This window comes from Natrix helvetica (genome assembly GCF_964273705.1).
Source record: "Natrix helvetica genome assembly, chromosome: 12".
Classification (NCBI taxonomy): Eukaryota; Metazoa; Chordata; class Lepidosauria; order Squamata; family Natricidae; genus Natrix; species Natrix helvetica.
This window is the reverse complement of record NC_138556.1, coordinates 17,038,343-17,057,556: the sequence shown is the minus strand read 5'-3', so window position 1 is coordinate 17,057,556 and position 19,214 is coordinate 17,038,343. Positions and strand designations below refer to the sequence as shown.

At 42.6% G+C, this 19,214-nt stretch overlaps 2 protein-coding genes across 4 annotated transcripts in view; both read right to left on the bottom strand.

Moving 5' to 3' along the window:
• Positions 1-19,214, bottom strand: part of BBS4 (Bardet-Biedl syndrome 4) — a 303,820-nt gene that overhangs the window by 107,239 nt on the left and 177,367 nt on the right. The gene's annotated exons all lie outside the window — the stretch shown is intronic.
• The window catches only part of NEO1 (neogenin 1), a 59,753-nt gene continuing 46,397 nt past the window's right edge, over positions 5,859-19,214 (bottom strand). For 2 of the 3 annotated variants that reach the window (XM_081964601.1, XM_081964602.1), the window contains exons 21-28: positions 15,897-15,965; positions 15,500-15,644; positions 14,302-14,540; positions 14,107-14,199; positions 12,277-12,435; positions 11,052-11,309; positions 9,763-9,899; positions 5,859-7,789 (exon numbers count right to left, since the gene is read on the bottom strand). In XM_081964601.1, coding sequence (XP_081820727.1) covers positions 7,706-7,789; positions 9,763-9,899; positions 11,052-11,309; positions 12,277-12,435; positions 14,107-14,199; positions 14,302-14,540; positions 15,500-15,644; positions 15,897-15,965 — 1,184 coding nt within the window. In that variant the 3' untranslated portion in view covers positions 5,859-7,705. The remainder of the gene's footprint in view (positions 7,790-9,762; positions 9,900-11,051; positions 11,310-12,276; positions 12,436-14,106; positions 14,200-14,301; positions 14,541-15,499; positions 15,645-15,896; positions 15,966-19,214) is intronic. The other variant, XR_014176344.1, reaches the window with a different exon arrangement.

Genomic DNA, 19,214 nt, shown 5'->3' with positions numbered 1-19,214 from the left:
TGCCGTAGCTCCATGGCAACAGTAAGAGGTGATAAACAGGCCAGTTTTCCGCAACCGATTCAGGTGGCCGGCTATTAAATTGTCCAAAGGATTGACGCGCATGTTGAAACAAAAAAAAACCCCACACCTATTATTTTTTAAAAGGGAAGTTATTTTTAAGAACTCACTTTTAAGAGGGGAAAGCAAGATAATAAAACAAAGAAGGCAAAGAAGGTGCTAATATGGTAGGAGAACTGATATGATGGGATAACAGAGTTGGAAGGGATGTCGGAGGTCTTCTAGTCCAGCCCCTGCTCAAGCAGGGAACCCTATTCCATTTCAGACAAATGGTTGCCCAATCTCTTCCAGAAAACTTCCAGTGTTGGAGCATTTCACAAGAAAATCCCTCCTGCGTTCTAGGTTGCTTCTCTCCTTGATTAGTTTCCATCGGTTGCTTCTTGAGCCCAAACCCATTGGATTGCAAAGGTGGAAACTGCCTACTGATCATTTCCCTCTCCTGCTCTGAATGCCAATTCAGGCGCCTGCGGCGGACTAGGCGCCTGAATTGCAGACATGATCACTGCAGCCACAAGAGGGCACAAATGTCTTTCCAAAAAAAAAAAAGGACAGCATTGAATTTAGCAACCAATGGGGGGATCCCGGGGGTTTCGGAGGCTGCCCTGGTCCTATGCTGAGTGTGCTGGCTCTGCGGCATAGCCAGAGATGGTACCTCTGCCCAAGAGGTGCTTCTCCGCTTCTTCCACCTAACCTCTCCGTTCTGACCGTTGCATATTCAATAGCAACGGAGATGGGGTTTTGCTTCAAGCGCACCAAAATGGGGAGGGGGAGGAAAAGCGGAGCACTTAAAATACTAGTTGCTGTGACAACACAGCAGAGGATGGAGCCTCCGCTAAGGCTTAACAGCTGGGAGGCCAGGGCTAATTAAATACCAGCCTGGCAAGAGAAATTAATAGATGAGAGATAAGCCTGGTCTAAATCAGCGAGATTCAGATTGTTGTGACCTGGACACCTTGTTTATCTCCTCCTTTCCTTTCTCCCTTTCCCTTTCTTTCCTTTTTTTCATTCTCCCTTTCTTTTTCCTTTCCTTCTCCCTTTCTCTTTCCTTTTCTTCTCCCTTTCTTTCCTTTCGTTTTCCCTTTCCCTCCTTTGCTTCTTTCTTTTTCCTTTGCCTCTTTCCCTCCTTTCCTTTCCCTCCTTTGCTTCTCCCTTTCTCTTTCCTTTCTTTTTCCTTTCCTTCTCCCTTTCTCTTTTCCTCTCCTTCTCCCTTCCTCTCCTTTGCTGCTCCCTTTCTCTTTTCCTTATTTTTCCTTTCCTTTCCTCCCCTCCCTCCACGTTAGTGGTTTAGTGTCCACCTCTAAGGCCACATCCAAATAAGGTGATGGGATCCTGGGTAAAATAGATGGAAGGTGAAAGGTTTTTGGGGGGTTGGGAGGGGGGATTTCAAGTGAAAGAGGGCTTCATCTTGTAGAAGGCTCAATGTTGGTTCCAGCCAAGCCTTCCATGGCACTGAAAGGTCCCTAATTCCTAGCAAGGCGATTCATTTTCCCAACATACATCTTCACGCAAGATGGCCCCACCACATCGGGATAACTTGGCTTGAGAAGACTTACCTGGAGTTCAGGAAGCCCCCAGTCCCCTTTTGAGGCATCCTCAGAAGTCAGAAGGCTCTCTGAAGGGGGAGGGGGAAAACCCTGGAAAGCCACTTGCTGTCAGCCCAGCTCAATTTTATTGCAAAGAGGCATCTTCCGTGTTGGTTAGCCTTCAGTTCCCAAACCTAACTGACCAAGCTAATGGCTGAAACCCTACTTAAATTTGACTTCCTTCACCCTATAAAATTCGGGACAACCAAGGACGTTCAGAAAAAACTTGCCGAGCGTCAAAATAAACGGGGGAGATAACAAAACCATTTGAAATAATGAAGGGGGTACGACAGGGATGTCCACTGTCTACCTTTACTCTTTATTATGACTTTAGAGATTTTATTAATAAGAATCAGATCAACTTTGGAAGTAAGAGGAACTAAAATTAAACAAGAAGAATATAAGGTACAGGCGTTCGCGGCCTGATATTTTTCATAAAGAGCCATTGGAATTGGGACCAATACTAATACAAGAGATAGAAAAATATGGGGAAGTAGCAGGCCTTACAATTAATAAGGAGAAAACCAAAATGCTAGTTAAAAACCGTAACCGTTTAACAGGAGACAGAGTGAGAGAAGGAAAAGGGGCTGCGGATCGCAAAGAAGGTCAAGTATCTAGGTATTTGGCTAAGGGCAAGATGCTCCTCAATAAAAAGATGATAATTACATGATCCTATTTCAACAAATAAAGAAAGACTTAGAAGTAGGGGAAAAAGTACAATTATCGTTGTTAGGAAAAATTGCGAGCAGAAAAACCTTGCTGGTCCTTCTTGACTCATTGCTCTGGTTTCAGAATTCAGACGAACGTCAATGCAAAACAACCTTTTTCAAAGTTGGTGCCCAGTTTTCGGAGAGCTTCGGCTAGAAGTATTCGAGCATCATCGACTTCACAGATTATTAAAGGCCACCTCCTTTTTATTCCCTGAAGCCTTCCCCCCCCACCCTGGGAAAAAAGGAGAGCATATGTTATTAGAAGACACGGAGATGTTTTTCCCCAGGTAATGCAAAAAGTCTCCCTGTAATAAAACTTGTTTAAATAGAAGACATCCGGTTTCCCTGAAAATAAGACCTCCCTAGATAAGAAGCCCAATCGGGCTTTTGAGCACATGCACTAAAATAAGCCCTCCCCCCCAAAATAAGCCCTCCCCGAAAATATTGCAATGCGGCAGCAGTCATGAGGTGACCAGGCTCGCCACCTCCTGCAACTCAAAAATAATAAGACTTCCCCGAAAATAAGGCCAAGCACTTATTTCAGGGGGGGGGGGAGAGAAAATAAGACCCTGGAGAAACACAATAATTATCTGGAACTTAAGGTCAAACTATTCAACTCTTGGTGGTCTCTGAGTTTGGTTGTTTGCTTGCAGACATTTTATTACCCAACTAGGTAGCATCATCACTGTGTGACTTTGGGTACACCATTTGTACATGGTGCACAAAAGTAAAAAGAGAAAACCACAAGAAGAAAATGAAACAAAATAGCACATCCCCTCCAGTGGCCCAGATTCAAAGAAGCAGGGATTCATACCAGACAAACGATCAAACAGAAAATAATACCCTAATCAAGGAATTTATCAAGGAGAAAACCATAACCCTACCGACACAGGCAAGATGGCTACTCTAATGAACTGAACAAATCCTACATGCATCGCATGGATGATGTTGCCTAGTTGGGCAATAAAATAGCTGCAAGCAAACAACCAAGCTCAGAGAAAACTTTTTTTCTATCAACTTCAAGACATTCACCCGATTTATAACCCTAGGGATATATTCATTTTAGAAGGGGTGTGTGTAATTTCTGAAACAGACACAAAACTATTTGTATTCCTTATTAAACCCTTAAAATTGTTTGTAATGATTCGCACATATAGTACCCATTTGAAGAGAGTCATGATCCTGTCACTCATATGGGAAGGCAAACTATTAAAACCAATCAACAAAAACTCTTGACAAAATTGGAACTGGGTTTAGATTTTAAAAAAAAGTGTATTGGATATCCAATACCAAATAATAAACATGACAGTATTAAAAATGTAGAGAGTATACAACAAATACTACAGAAAAATAATGTACAGAAAGGTCGGAGTTTACAGCAGTCTTCAGAATTCTCCTACATCAGAACTGTAAAGCAATATACAGGAGTCTCTTCTGCCCCCCCTGCCGCCCCCCATCCCACCAGCCCCCTCACCCCATTCTTTTATTCAAGTGGAGGAAGCTGCACAAAGCAGCCATGAGGCTACAAGATACACAATGTCGCAAATTTAAAATCACACGATATGTAAAAAAACAGTGTTAAAATGCAAAAAGTGCAATACATATTATACACTGGCTTGAATAAATGTTTTTTTTTTCTTATTCTTATTTTTGATTCAACCTTTTAAAAAACCAACTCTGAACAGTTGCTTTATTATTAAAAAATATTCCCCAACCCCATCCAAACCCCCTCCCCAGACTCATGGCGGTATCGACAATATTATTCTTGGATGTTCTACGAAAGTAGCAATATAGTATAATATAACAAGAACCCACCAATGGGAGGAATACTGAATATACAAGAAGATGCTTCTTTGGGTCTAGTGAGAGAGAAAGGCACACACCTGTGGAAGCAGTGTGTGTGTGTGTGTGTGCCAATTAAATTCATTGGATGCGGCAAGAACTCCGAAGATAGAAAAGACTTCATACTCTTGGCTATGAAAAAGGATCTGTACAATGACAAAATGGTCATACAAAACGCTTTTAGCCACCAGAAGACTCAACTAATGTCATTTACCTTTTACATGCCTGTCTTTCCACCAAAGGGTGGCGCTGTTTACCATCACTCACCCTGATGGACACACAATTTTAGATCACATCCTAAGGCTTAATTCAGAACATGTCAACATCTGTACACATTTGGGTGTTTTAACATCCTCTTTCAACATCTTATAATGAAGCAAAAAGGAATCTTTAAAAAGATGTTTCTGGTTTATGAAGGTGGGAAAAGGGGGGGGACACCTTCCCCTCCTAGTAGGGAAACTTTGAGTTTGAGTTTTATTAAATTTATTAAACTGCGCTCCAACCCCCAAATATGCATAGAGAAGACATCTAGATGCAGGTCAAGGCATGAATCTTTCCACTGCTCGGATTTAATTAAAAGCTGGTCACCCTTTTTTAATTATTATGAATTGCTTCACCTCCAAGCAAAGTGGAGGATTGCATTAACTCAGGGGTGTCCAAACTTGGCAACTTTAAGACTTGTGGACTTCAACTCCCAGAATTCCCCAGCCAGCAGAGCTGGCTGGGGAATTCTGGGAGTTGAAGTCCACAAGTCTTAAAGTTGCCAAGTTTGGACACCCCTGCATTTACTCATTAGAATGAAAAGACGTGGTAGGCAGAAATTTACACCCTAACCGTAAACAGCGTGAATTGTTAATGTTGGAAGACAGAGCACTGAGTAAGGTGGTTTACTTTTGAGTTTTCATGGCACTTCTTATACAATTGCAAAAAAAAAACACATTCTTTTAAAAAATAGATGGCTTGTTTGGATTCACGTGGCAGTTCTTAAGGTTCATGCTAAAGAGGGGCTAATTAGAATGAATCAAGTTTCAGCTCATCGGTGCAAACAAGGGCTGAGCTGGAAGGGAAGGAAGGAAGGAAAACAGTGTGGGGAAAAAAATGATAAATGGGACAGACAGAAAGGCGGAGGAAGGGTAATGTAGCTCTCTTCTTATCTGCTCCTAAAAATAATATCTTCTCTGTACAATTGGAGAGAACATAAGCCAAGGGACTCTAAACCTGAATGGCTAGCAACATACAATCCAAGTTTTGATCATATAGGAAAATAAAAGAACTTACATCTCTGACTGATCCCATCCTATCATAATCTTGTTATCGCTGGACTTGCAACAACAGCAATAGCACTTAAGACTTATATACCACTTCACGAGGCTATGCAGGCCTCTCTAAGCGGTTTACAGAGTCAGCATATTGCCCCCAACAATCTGGGTCCTCATTTTACCGACCTTGGAAGGATGGAAGGCTGAGTTGACCATGAGCCAGTCAGGATCGAACTGCTGGCAGTGGGCAGAGTTATGCTGCAATGCTGCATTTTAAACCACTGCACCAGCATGGCTCCAGTATCACTTGGACCAATTATGTTGGTTGCAATAAAAAGAAAATCAAAGCCTCCCATCTCTTTTTAAGCCAGCATGAGATACCCAATGCTATGGGTTTCTTTTTTAAAAAAAAGAAAATATTATTTTCTTAGCATGTTTATCATAGAAGATGACAGAGAACAGTATGATTATGGGCAGCAAACACAAAAAGAAAATGCAATTTTACCAGTTTATTAGGAATTTATTTATCTCTCCCAACACACCCCTTTCTTCTACCGGCTCGGCCAACACCTGAGTCACAAACACACACACCTATGTTCCCCCCCCCCCTTTCCTGCAAACTTAATTTGTTTTGATTGTGGTTCAACACTGGAAGTATTCCCCCAAACCTTAAAGATGATCTACAGCTACACAGAGTTTTATTCCAGATACTTTAGCATACAATGATCGAACATAAACTATGTCTGAGCCATTTGCTAAAGTATCTGGAATAAAACTCCCACTTCAACGCAAACATCCAGAAGGACACAGCTTTGAAATCAAACATTCAAACAAGAAGAGTTGTGTTGCTAAGATACATTGTGGTAACTGAACTTAAAGGACCCAACATTTATGAGAGGGTTTTGCTCAACACAACGCCCTTTGCAATTGGCAAGAAACAGGCTAAAGCAAGAGCTCCAACTTTGGCGACTTTAAGCTTTGTGGACTTCAACTCCCAGAATGCAGTTGAAGTCCACAAACCTTGAAGTCGCCAAGGTTGGACACCCCTGGACTAAAGGATGAATTTACAAAGGAGAATGACACATTTTAAGCCTTCATTCTATTTTTTACAATTCCCTTTGATGAATTGGGGCCGGTTGATACGATGTCTTTGGAGCCACAGGTGCGCTGCTCACTTTCTGTTTTGGTAAGGCCGTGGACAGACAGAGGTAATGACAAAAGTGAATCATTGCAGGTAAGAGTTAACATCACGGCCATCCTTCAGATTACTGTGTTACTTTTTTCCAAGTCACTGCGATCGGGGAAATTACTCGTAAAAATAATAATTTATTTAAGTCACAATCGGGCATATTGCAAGGGATGGATTATACGAGTCCGAAGGATAGAGTTGTGTTGCATTCCATTGCCCAATGAAGCTTCCTACCACTCTGTGGCTCCCAGCCCAAGGCTTACTTATTCTGCCCCTCCTGCACTGAAAACGCTCAAAATAAAAATTTAAAAAAGTTTGCTCCGTGTTACATTTCAATCTAAACAGATAGTTAACCTCACAGTGATGGGAAAGGATCTAATCAGGCTTTTTGAATTATTATTATAATATAAAAATAAAAAAAGCTTACAAAAAGCAATGCAGCATACCCCAAGGCCATGGATTATAACTGCTGGAAGGTGACAGAGTGATACAAGCTTTAAAAAAGAAAAGAAAAGAAATCCGAACGAAGAAATGAATGGAACAATCCACATTGGCAATGAATTCCCGTATACACAATAGAACAAGCAATCGGACGTCTGTCTAGGCTTTGGGGGAAACAACACAATTTTTTTGTCTGTCAGGTTACACTTTTTAATAAAAAAAGATACAATAAAATAAAAACACACAAATAAAATTGTACATAAATGTGAATGTCCAACACTGAAAAAGCAGGGAAGGTTGCAGCACCGGGACAAAAGCTGCCTCCGATGAATGCTAAGTTTGTCTGGATGCTGGATTTCATCAGCCTGAGACGTCACCCCACTCCTGGTTCATATCCACACCAGCATCGCAGCGAGGAGCGGAAATCCCAACGACCTCCAAAGAGGTTCATTGCAGGCCAACGAACTAGAAGAGCCATTTGGTTAACCGGAGGGGGCCCTGGTGGTGCTGCAGCCGGTTGGCAGGTCTCTTTCTGTGCTGTCCCCTAGTCTTTATACATTTCCTTGTGCTCCAAGGCAAAGTCCCAAGGCCGGTGGGTCTGAAGCCATTCCTCGGGGAAGGCGATCACGCTGTGGTGATGGCGTTAAGGTCCTTCATTAGTCCTTCCAGGTGGGCCATCTCTTTGGTGAGTTCATCCGGTTCGTAATTCTGCAGGAGATTTAATAGGGTTATTGGGCTAGATGAGCTGCCTTGTGTGGGAAAGAGGAAGGAGGATAGCGGCCAAACAGCAATAGCAATTAGACTTATATACCGCTTCACAGGGCTTTACAGCACTCGCTAAGCGGTTTACAGTGTCAACAATCTAGGTCCTTTTACCAACTGTCAAGTGCCAGGGAAATCAGAAGATCCAGGCAGTTCAAATGGTTGTAAAGATTATTATTTTTTTGCAAGCTTAAGCTCTCTACAAGAACCTGAACTACCAATGGCCAAAGCAAATTGGCAGTAGATAAAAAAATTCAAGGTGGACTGAACCTTGATCTCTTGTAGGCACAAAGGAACTCAGGACTGATGGCACATGTGTCCCCTCCTCCCTCGGGCTCAGTCTGGTCATCGCCTACATCGACCATCTTAAGGATGGAAGGCTGAGTGAACCTGGAGCCTGTCGGGATCAAACTCCTGGCTGTGGGCAGACTTAGCCCTCAATACTACATGCTAACTACTGTGCCACCTTTCCAATGGTTATGAGGTAGGACTGGGCAGCCAAGCAAGATTGCTCGGCACTTATTGCTGCCAAAACGGGCCCATTCCAATGTTTGTTTTGTAGGGAAAGATGAGGGGGGGGGGGGGAGGCAGCGGCTCCAGAACAAACACATCACATAAATGAGATCATAAATGAGGAACCGAGAGCCAAAGCGATGGGAGAGGAGAAGACAAGCAGGCAACTTCCCTGCACCCACGACGATAATAGTTATGAAGCAACGATTCACATTTAATGGCCTCTCCAAGTGTTGCTATTATATGGAAAGGCCGAACTCAAGCATTGGTCGATTCAGAACAATGCTACCAAGCCCATTTAACTGGTGCTTTGGAAGGCTTCGCAATGCTACTTCAGATCTTGGAAACTTGGCATTAGCCAAAAGGGAACAGCTATTGAAGAGCAGAAATGCCTCATAATTGATGAGCCAAAGATGGGGGCAATTTAACAATAGAGCACCTCATAAATGCTTAATATATCCTGCAGTTAATTGTCATTGGCTTGTCAAAAGTTTTTGCTGCAATGTTGGGATCCAAAGGTACCTTCCTAAAGGCTAAAGCAGGGGTGTCCAAACTTGGGAACTTTAAGACTTGTGGACTTCAACTCCCAGAATTCCCCAGGCTGGGGAATTCTGGGAGTTGAAGTCCACAAAGTCTTAAAGTTCCCAAGTTTGGACACCCCTGAGTTGAAGTCCACAAGTCTTAAAGTTCCCAAGTTTGGACACCCCTGGGCTAAAGGATGGGCTCTGCTGGCTGGGGAATTCTGGGAGTTGAAGTCCACAAGTCTTAAAGTTCCCAAGTTTGAACACCCCTGGGCTAAAGGATGGCTTGGTTTTTCCCAAGGTCAGAGGAGAACAGTCTACGATTGGACAGAAACCCAACCCTGGATTCCCGCTCGCGCCAAGGTTGATGGCTTTTAAGAGAGGTGATCCCCAGCTTCAGTTAGAAAGGACAGAGTGCCCCCCACTGATTGCCAGGAGAGATGGATCAGGAAGCGCTTCAGACCGGAGAAACCATTTCCATAAAACCTGACCAGCTATACAGGTTCTCCTCGACTTACGACCTTTTGTGTAGCAACCATTCAGAGTTACAGCAGCGCCGAAAAAAAACTTATGACAAGCATTTGCGATCTCTCCGGCTGGCTGGCTTTTGACAAGCAATTCAATGGGGGAAACTAGCTTTGCTTAACGACGGTGTGGTTCATTGAACAGCTGAAGTGATTTGCTTAATAAACGTGCCAAAAAGGTTGTAAAATTGGATGTTACTCACTTAACAACCAATGGAAATTCTGGTCCCACTTGTGTTTTGTAAGTCGAGAACTATCTGTATTTGGTTGGTTTTCTTTCTGCGTACACCGCAGTGGAAGGGTCTCATTACTATTATTTTCACATTTATGTACATTGGTTGTTACATTTAAGCCCACTTACACTTTCTGTGTCTTCAAGCATCCTTGTGGTTTCCTGCACTTCAGGGGCACTCGGGACTACCACTGGCATTGGAGGCCGAGTCCTTCCCAGAGTTCCGATCGATGCTGTCTTCACTGAATGAACTGGATGGCTAGAAGCTTGACACAATTATAATCATGGTCAATCTTTTAATTGGCACACCTATATAATGGCATGTTGATAACAAACCAGGTTTGTTGCTATTAAATACAGTCAGATGCAAATCAAATTCTTTTCAGGTTTGGATTCTGTGCCAAGTCTGCCCACAGCCAGAAAACTACACATCAATGAAAACGATTATAATTGAAATTCGGAACTGAGAAGCCAAAGATTAAAAACTGTTATTTACAAGTCCGGAATGAAGATAAGCCACAGAGGCCCTACGGATAATACGGGGGACGCAGCTATATACGATACTAGATTTCGTGGGTGTTTTGCAGGGAACTTCATTTGGGAGTATGACCTTCCCAGAGAGAGTCAAAGCAGGAAAGATGGCACCTGTGGCATCATAATCCAAACCCCTCCCCTTTTGTGTATACATCAATGAGCCATAGGTATACACAAGGATGGTGTTTCAATTGCAATGCCACAATCAGCATCTTCTTTGCCTTAATGAACCTGCTTGGCTGCTGGGAAGGAAGAACAGGAACCACTTAACAGCAATTGCATGCACTTTTATATCGCTTCACGGTGCTTTACGGTTCTCTCCAAGCACTTTACAATTATCACCCTGTTGCCCCCAACAATCTGGATTCTCATTTTACCGACCTCAAAAGGATGGCAGGCTGAGTCAACCTTAAGCCAGTCAGGATCAAACTCCTGGCTGTAAGCAGGGTTTGCCTGCAATTCTGCACTTTGACCACTGTACCACCACATATCTCTGTAAGCTGACCTTCTAGAGCAAGGGTGTCAAACTTGTGATGACACATTATCATCATGTGACATATCACAACTTTTTTCCTGTTCACTGAAAAGGGGGTGGATGTGACCAGTGTGTGTGACAGATCCGGGCCGCGGGCCGTGAGTTTGACACCCCTGTTCTAGAGTAATTGTGATTTTGTTGCAGCTGCCAAAAACCTCAAAGAAGCTGTGACAATTGCCTGTAGATCAGTGTTGTTCACATTTGGCAACTTTTGAGGTGTGAGGACTTCAACTCCATACATGCTGGCTAAGGAATTCGGGAAGTTTAAAAAAAGAAAACGCCGACCCAAAAAATCACGTTACCGCTCACCTATCTCTCCTCCATTCAACTTTCATTCTCCCGTTCTCACCTTGCTGTGATAATAAAGGTGTGCTTGGCAAGGCAGGGTCATAAGTGCTGCCAGTGGGCGGGACGGCTGGCACAGCAAAGCTCTTCAGAGGATGAGAGGGACGGACATGGGCAGTGGGCAGGTTCTGGCTTGCCTCCTCTTCCTGGGTACTGGGCAGGTAGGATGCTGAAGCACTTTCTGGCTCTTGGTGGTCGGCACAACATGTCTGAGATGAAGACGCTGGCATGGTATCTGTGCTAGGTGTATTTCGAACAGATTCTGGAGATGAGGGAAGGGAATGAATGGTTAGCTTTAACTTTTCAACGTAATGCTCAGTGTCCCTGAAAATGCCAGGCGCCTTCCATGGCATTACTTGGGTCACAAACTCTCTTGGGTTCCAAAGGAGGCCAACAAACTGAGAGAATGAGAAAGTCATCCCAAAGTTCACTTAGTTAGCACTTATACGTAACTGTACATTGCTTCTAAAGTTTTATGCTTTCTATTTAGGCTCTATAAAGAGTTAGTTTGTTTTGAAAAAAGCATGTGATCCCACCATTTAATCAAAACAAAACAAACAACGTATTCAGCTTTCTAAATCACCACTGAATTTGCTATCTGATTCATCCTTTAGTGTCTTGCCTGGAGATTTCTTAGTTGCCTAGCTTTCAAGTGGTTTTTATTAAATGCTAGGTAGAGATACCTCTAAGCTGTTAGCATTTCCATATTCGATGCAAAAATGGGTCCTCCTGATGTTGGAAATTAAATCAGAAGCTACCAGCACTGTACAATTAAATAAGGCAGTATTCTCACTTCAGAGTCATTATTTGCAGCTTTAATAATACAGAGAGGAAATTATGCAAATTGAAATTCTCAACAGAGAAACCGAATTACCATCAGATCCAAGATTAAATAAAATTCTAAACGCTTAAATGTGCCATTCACTAAACACCCAGAAAGGGCAACCTTATTCTCGGGGCTTCGAGAGTCCAGAGGGCTAGGGGTGACTCCAACAGAACAAAGTGCAGCAAAACAAATCCATCTACAATGTGTGCTATTAGCAAAAGGAAGAAAGGCACACAAAATTGGGTTCAATCAGCAAATACAACCTTCTGAGCTCCGTAGATTTGGGCTAGAGACAACCACCCAAAACATGTTGTTCGATATTTGCAATTAGATGGTATGAGGCTCTGGCCCTCGTGGTTCTTTTGCCAAGGGTGGGCCTCCATAAACGGATCGTTCTTCTCACCTGTGGAATTAGCCCTGTCTGAATGGGATACAGATGTGCCAACTGGCCATAGGTTTGCCTGATGATGGAGATAGTTGCAAGTTGGAGAAGCGAGGTTGCCGGAGTGGAAATGATGGTGGGGGTTATCGAGGGAATGGATGGGATGAGCACTAACCACAGCTGTGAATGAACATAAGACAGAAAAAAAAAAAGCTTAACACAAGACCAACCAGCATGCAGGCCAAAGTGAAGGCCCCCCCCACTTCCTACGCGATGAACCCGCAATGTATTTTGTAATGAATCGTTTTGATATGTTGCAGGTTGGAATAAAACGAAGAATGTCGCTTACAACAAACTCAGTTACTGCAGGGGTGTCCAAAGTTGGCAACTTTAAGACTTGTGGACTTCAACTCCCAGAATTCCCCAGGAAGTCCACAAGTCTTAAAGTTGCCAAGCTTGGACACCCCTGCAGTAACTGAACCATTCTCATGCTGTTGGTTCTGTTATTCTATGCCAGCCCTTGGCCATAATAAAATTTGGTTTTCCAGTAAAAAGAACCACACACAACTGCATTTAACAGAGCTCTATGATAGGAAGAAATAATGTCTGAAAAGGAAGCGATGTTATTGATCTCCCTTTATTAAGGTTGAGGAAAAAAGCAACGGGAAAGGATTGGTAAAATTATGAAGGACTTCAAACATCTCATCTTAGAATGATGAACGTTTTCAGATACTATGGGTGAGAAAATCACTCTGTAATATATTCCCACCCTTACTAATCCAGGTTAGTCTGAATATTACACATAAAAATGGTTCCCCTTTATGATGGGAAGCATGGCATTTGGATTTTTATCACCGTCAGTTTTTCTGAAATACCTTTCAGATCACAGTGATTAATTAGTTGTAGGCATCTCCTCCTTGCCTCAATTTCTCAAAATATTTTTCTTAACTGTTTCACCACCCTGAGTGGGGAACGCCATCAAGCATAAACTTGTTCTCTTCTTCACCTCCAATCTTGTCACCTTCATAGCCCAAAAACATTTGTTTCTCTCTAGCTCTTTCCCAGCTCTTTCAAAGAAAAATAAAACTATCTAAAATCTTTTGCAATTTCACAACACACAAATTAGTATGGCATCGCCGTAATAATGTCATTTACGATAAACGGAGGATCTCAACCAACTCTGCTGAAAGAAAAACTCTTTTCTTCAGCCTCTTCTACTGCTTGTGTACATGATTTGTAATAGGTATTAGCAGGATTTGGCTAATTTACAGATGCAGTCTGGCAGTGATTTCTGTGGTTCTGGCATTTATCTAGCCTATAATACCTAAATAGATTAAATTGATAGAACCCTCAATTGTACATGACATCTATTGGATCTGCCATACATAAACAACGACTGTGCAAATTTCCATTTAGCTGGCAATATTTGTTATTTAAATCCACTAGGCTTGTCATTAGCATATCGCTATGGAGATCCAGAAACTACATCCCTTTACTAAGGTGAAAAGTCCAAGGCCATCCATTGCTTGGCGTAAGTCTAACCTATGATCTAATACAGACTATTCTGCTCAGAATATCTGCATGACACACAGGACAGACAGACAGGGCAAATTTATTGCTGCTGCCAGGATGAATCTACAAAAACAGAGAGGGCCTGGGGTTGAAGTCAATGTCAAAGGAAAATGTAAACAGGCTATTTAGCCAGAAGTTTATTTAGTGCTCTTAAGGCTAAGGATATTGGACTGTTGCTTTAAATGAACTGCAAGATAATCTTATATGGATGAGATGGAACCAGAAATGTTGGACTCAATCAAGGTGGCTTTGGGAGGTCACCCCTGAAGCTAGACTTACGTTGAGGAGGTTGAGAATCAAACGGCATCATCATCTTTGGCCGCATCCCTCTTCTGCCTGCGAGGGTGGACATGCTGTCCTCTGACTCATGCCCTGGATTCAGAAGAACAAATGTCAGGTTCCACTTGTCTTTCTGTCCACGTTAGGAAAGAACCACGAGATTCAGCAGTGAAGCTAACAATAGTGTCCTCTCACCTCGGTAGGAGTTTCGTCTCTGATGAATATTGCTGTCCATAGAGTTGTCAACGGGGGTGATGTCTTGGGAATTACGAGGGATTGGGGTGTCGGTCATGATTGGATTTGGATCTGGAGATTTATCAATAGGCTTCAGCTCCAGCCTCTCGTGATGGATCCAAAGATCCGGTGGCTTGACATCCTTGGAATTGCCTTTGTATTTATGAGACCCATTCACAGATTTACAAGCAGCTCGTTTTCTTTAAAAGGAGAAAAAAAAAGGAAAGAAATCACTTATACATTTTTCCTGCAAGAGTTATCTTCCATAAAAGTATCATTGTGAACAATAACGCTGCCCAGTAGTATGTTTTGTGAAGGTCTTTGGTGCTCTCCGAGCTGGATTGTTTTCTTGCAGATGTTTCATTATCCAAACTAAGTATCATCATCAGTGCAAGCAACCCAGCTCAGAGAGCACCAAGGATCCCTCATTTCAACCTTGAGCTAGGAATATTCTCCTTTTATTAGTCTCTTTTCTATTGTGCATGCAGGAGCCACGCTCTTTCTTTCCAAGGGCTCATCCAAAAACTGTGGGAAATGTCCTCGTGGATCTTATTGGATGCCAAAGTCCATTCTGTACCACCAACATTTTCACCTCTCAAGCTCTGAGAAGCAGCCTGGAGGCAAACAGCTACTGTTTTCACTTCTGCTGACTTAAATACTGAGAACTGTCCTGCCACTAGCTGTTGCATATCCTGTAGCAATGAAAATCAACTCATCCACACTTCATGCAGAAGGGGAAGGAAGAAGCCATGGAGATGACCTTGGAGAAGTCATCCAGAAGCCCTTAAGACCGCAAGATTTTTGTCACTATCGCCAATCTCAATAGCAGCTCAGAGCAGTTAAAAAAAAACCTGAAATATGGTTCTGAAATGGTTTCCACTATACTGCATCTGAACCATTATTAACTATTATTGTGTATTATCTGAATACATTAGTTCACCCTCCAACACTGTTCATATTATAGAATCAGAGAAGCCTAGCGCTGTTAAACTGGCACAGAATCTTTATGTGAGGCAGCCCTAAAATTTAAGTCCAAAAAAGCAGAATGTGCAACTTTATTGTGCCTTTTAGTTTGCCTTCATTGTAAATCACACCCGTATCCCTGAAACCAGCAGAAAGACAGACAGACACACACACACCTCCGCCCAGGGCAACTTACTTCTTCTGGTGAGAGGTGGTCCTTTGAGTGCAAAATACAGCAACAATCACCACAACCACAATGGTTATCACTCCCACAGACACAATGATGATCAGGAGCATATTGTATTCTAGGGGGGAGGGGCTGCCATGAGGGCTGTTGCTTCCTAAGAAAGAACATAAAAATTATCCGAAATGATTTTTTAGAGCTGTAATTTGAATTGGAATGAAAGAATCGAAAATTATTGCTTAAGCTAAATAAAAATCCATGTTATGTGAGAGATACAGCCTCCCTTGTTGGGAATTTCAACTGAGTTTTTCCTCTAATAAGCCTTTGACATTGACCTGCAAAACACACGCTATTGTAACATGAATTATTTCAAGCTCTTGGCTCTCAACAGAGATGAGAAGATACTTACCACTGATGGGAGTTTTATAATCTGTTCCAACATCCATTGGTCGATTTCCTTTTCCTGCAGATCCCAATGCTGGAAAATAAAATTTTAACCGTGTTAAGGCTTTTGACGATCTCATCTTGTTCACTTTTTAAAATATAATACATTTTTCTTTGGGTTTTACACAGGTCACCGATGGGCAATTTGTGGCTCTCCGGCACCTACTCAGTTTGAGATTACATTGCCCCAAATATTTTATAGTGGAAAATCGTTACTGTATTTTCCAAAAGTAAAAGATAGGAATGGGAGCAGGAGGGTTCTAACAGGCCAACCACCCTCATCTGCAATAAAAAAAGAACCATCCCTTTCAAAAACATTGACCCTAAATTGTGCCAGAGAACTTAAGACCATTTTGCTGAAGAATTTTAGTGGGAAAATTTTGGACTTTTGCAGGGGGGGGGGGGGGGGGGAGAGTTAGAGGAGGAAATAGGAACAATTTGATTCTCATAATACTTTATTTCTATCCCCACTGTTAAAACCCTCAAAAAAAACCCCACCTCTCAAATACATCTTTTTTTTTTTTTTTTTTTTCAAGAAGTTTTATTGGTTTTTTTAAAAACATTTATGCGGAAAAGGGTAAGTGGAATAGTTACAAATTTTGGCAGTTGCAAGTATGGCAGACGCCCCCTCCCTCCAGACTCCTAGGTTACATCAAAATATCAAACCTTATTACATAGTCATAAAAAAAATCAGCATATTAATTCTAGAAAAAATACTTTTCAATCAGTTTATATAATTATAATATATAGTCTAGTTGTAAATTCATTAATACTTTCGGTCTGTTTATAACATTGTGGTTTTCTTATTTATTTTTGTGATCTGAGCTTTCTTGGTGTTGCCCCTTCACCCCCCGCTGGCAGAGCTCCGGCCCCTCCCGTGTCCTGCATAACCGTTGTAGTGTCATCTGTTTTTTCTAGGTTCGCTTTGTTTTTTTCCATAAAGGCCTGTGCCTCTATGGGTGTGTTGATTCTGATTCTTGTCTCCTCCCAGAATATCAGCATACCTTCAGGCATCAACCATCTAAACCACACCCCCTTCTGGTATAATTTATTCGCCAATTGCGAATAGCTTTTCCTTTTTTCCCTAATTTTTTTGGGAATCTGCTTTAGAATGGTTATCTCCCTATCGTGGTATGTCAGTGTTTGCCCCCTTTGTACACCCAGAATTTCATCTCTTGTGGTTTTCCTAAGAAATTTAATATGAACCTCCCTGGGTACATTATGTGTTCTGGCATATGCTGAATTCACTCTATAAGCTAGATCTATCTCCCATTCCATCTGCTGTTTATCTTTGTGTATGTATTCAGCTAAAATGTTAGTCATAATGTCCCTTATATTTTCCCCATCTGCTTCTATTACATTTTGAAATCTAAGATAAAAGGACATTCTTTCAAACTCTGCTTTCATTTGTTGGATGTCAAGTTCTTTGTTCCCCTTCTGTAAGGCCTCTACCCCCCCCCTCGCCTCCGCCACCCCACCCTCCACAAGGTCCAGTCTCTGTGAGTTCTTAAAGATTTGGGCTTGATTCTGTTTAATTTCATCTTTCATTTCCCTTAACTGTTTCTTAATTTCCTCCTGGCCTTGTAAAATTTGTTGAAGCATTTGTTGGAAGTCTATCTCTGTAGTCTTGGGTTGCATCAGTTCTGATATCTTTGACTGTGTAGCTGGACTAGACGTTGCAGACGTTGGAGCAGAAGTAGCAAAGCCAGGCTTTCCAGGAGGTGGTCTTTTTGGAGACATGGTTTATGAAGCAAGGAGATCAGTCAAAGTAGAGACTGGGCAGCTGGAGAGGTAGAGCAGGCAGGCGAATTCAGAAGGCAGAGGATCCAAACAGATGGGGATTTCTTTAGTCACTCTAGCAGTAGATGAAAGTTTTTTTCTCCAAAGAGTTCAGAAAGTAGCAATCCACAAGAAATTCCTCTGGGTGACTCGGAGACAAAGACCGGAAGCCTGAATTTTAAAGGTGGAGTCAGGTTTCACAATTCATGAAGACAACGGAAGTGTGCCATCTTGCCCTGCCAGCTTTGGGCTCAGAGGCATAGTAAAATTTTTAAAAGTTCAAAAAGTTCTCAGTTCATCCATTAGTTCTGGAGCTAGGTCGAATGAAAATCACTTTTATAGGGGTGAGGCATCATTAGTTGGCTCTCCCCCCTCCTCCTCTCTGGGGATGGAAGGAAAGTCTTTTCAAGCCGCTTGTCCAAGGGAGGGGGGGAAATCCCCCTCCCTCTAGCCGCACCTCTAGCAGGGATCCGAAAGTTTAACTTTTTAAAAGTGCTGAAAAGTTCATCAATTCAAAAGCGAAGGAATGCAGAAAGGAAGCCTCTCACCATACTGCCGCTGCTTCGTTCGGAAGTGTGTTCTCCGATCGGCATGGGGCGAGACGCGTGCGCACGCACGTCCTCCAAAACTGCTCCCCGATGCCTAGAACGAAGCGGAGGAGCCCCCGCCAGCCGCCGCCGACGCCAGGACCCTCCGCGAGCCGTTCCTTCGGCAAGACGCCCCTCCAAGGCGTCTTGTGCCCCCCCAGAAGCGGGGGAAGCCCACCGGGAGAGCTGGAGCAGGCAGCGATCTGCCTGTCGCCGTAGCCGCCGGAACCGGAAGTCGTCTCAAATACATCTTAAAGGAGTTAATTACACTCCTTTTGTGATCTCATCAACTAACAGGATGGTTAGTTGATGAGAGCCCTCTAAAGAGGCTGAGTTTTTGTCTGACCTCCAAGATAGATGCATTCTCCAAGTACACCCACATAGACACATACACACAGAGAGACTGTAGAACATATTTAAAAATGTCAAACCAATTATATTAACAGCTAGACCTATACCTCTGTAATCACGGATATGCAAACCATAACGTAGTAGCCTAAATCTTTTCTGATAACAAGACAAAATGTAATTTTCCATCCATGTAAGAACTTTGCTTCCCCCCCCCCCCCACTAATTCCCTGTCCCCCATTTCTGAACAGCTGGAGCCTAATGCTTATCTTACAAGAGCTCATACTCAATCACTGATATGGCAGGTATTTTCAAGACATATTAAATCCGGAAGGGAAGTGGGCACATTATGATTATCCCCCGGCTTAATCCTTTCTAACAAAGCCCAGATCACATGTAGGGATCTCTACAACCGATGTAACATTCAGTTCTTGACAAATTCCAGTTGATAGATGTTCCTGTCCATTGGGGGCTGATAAGAGGTAAATGCAGGGAGAGAGTCACTTCAAAGAGAATACAAGGCCTGATGAATGCAATCATTCTTTGCCACCGATGGGCTTTTTTTCTCC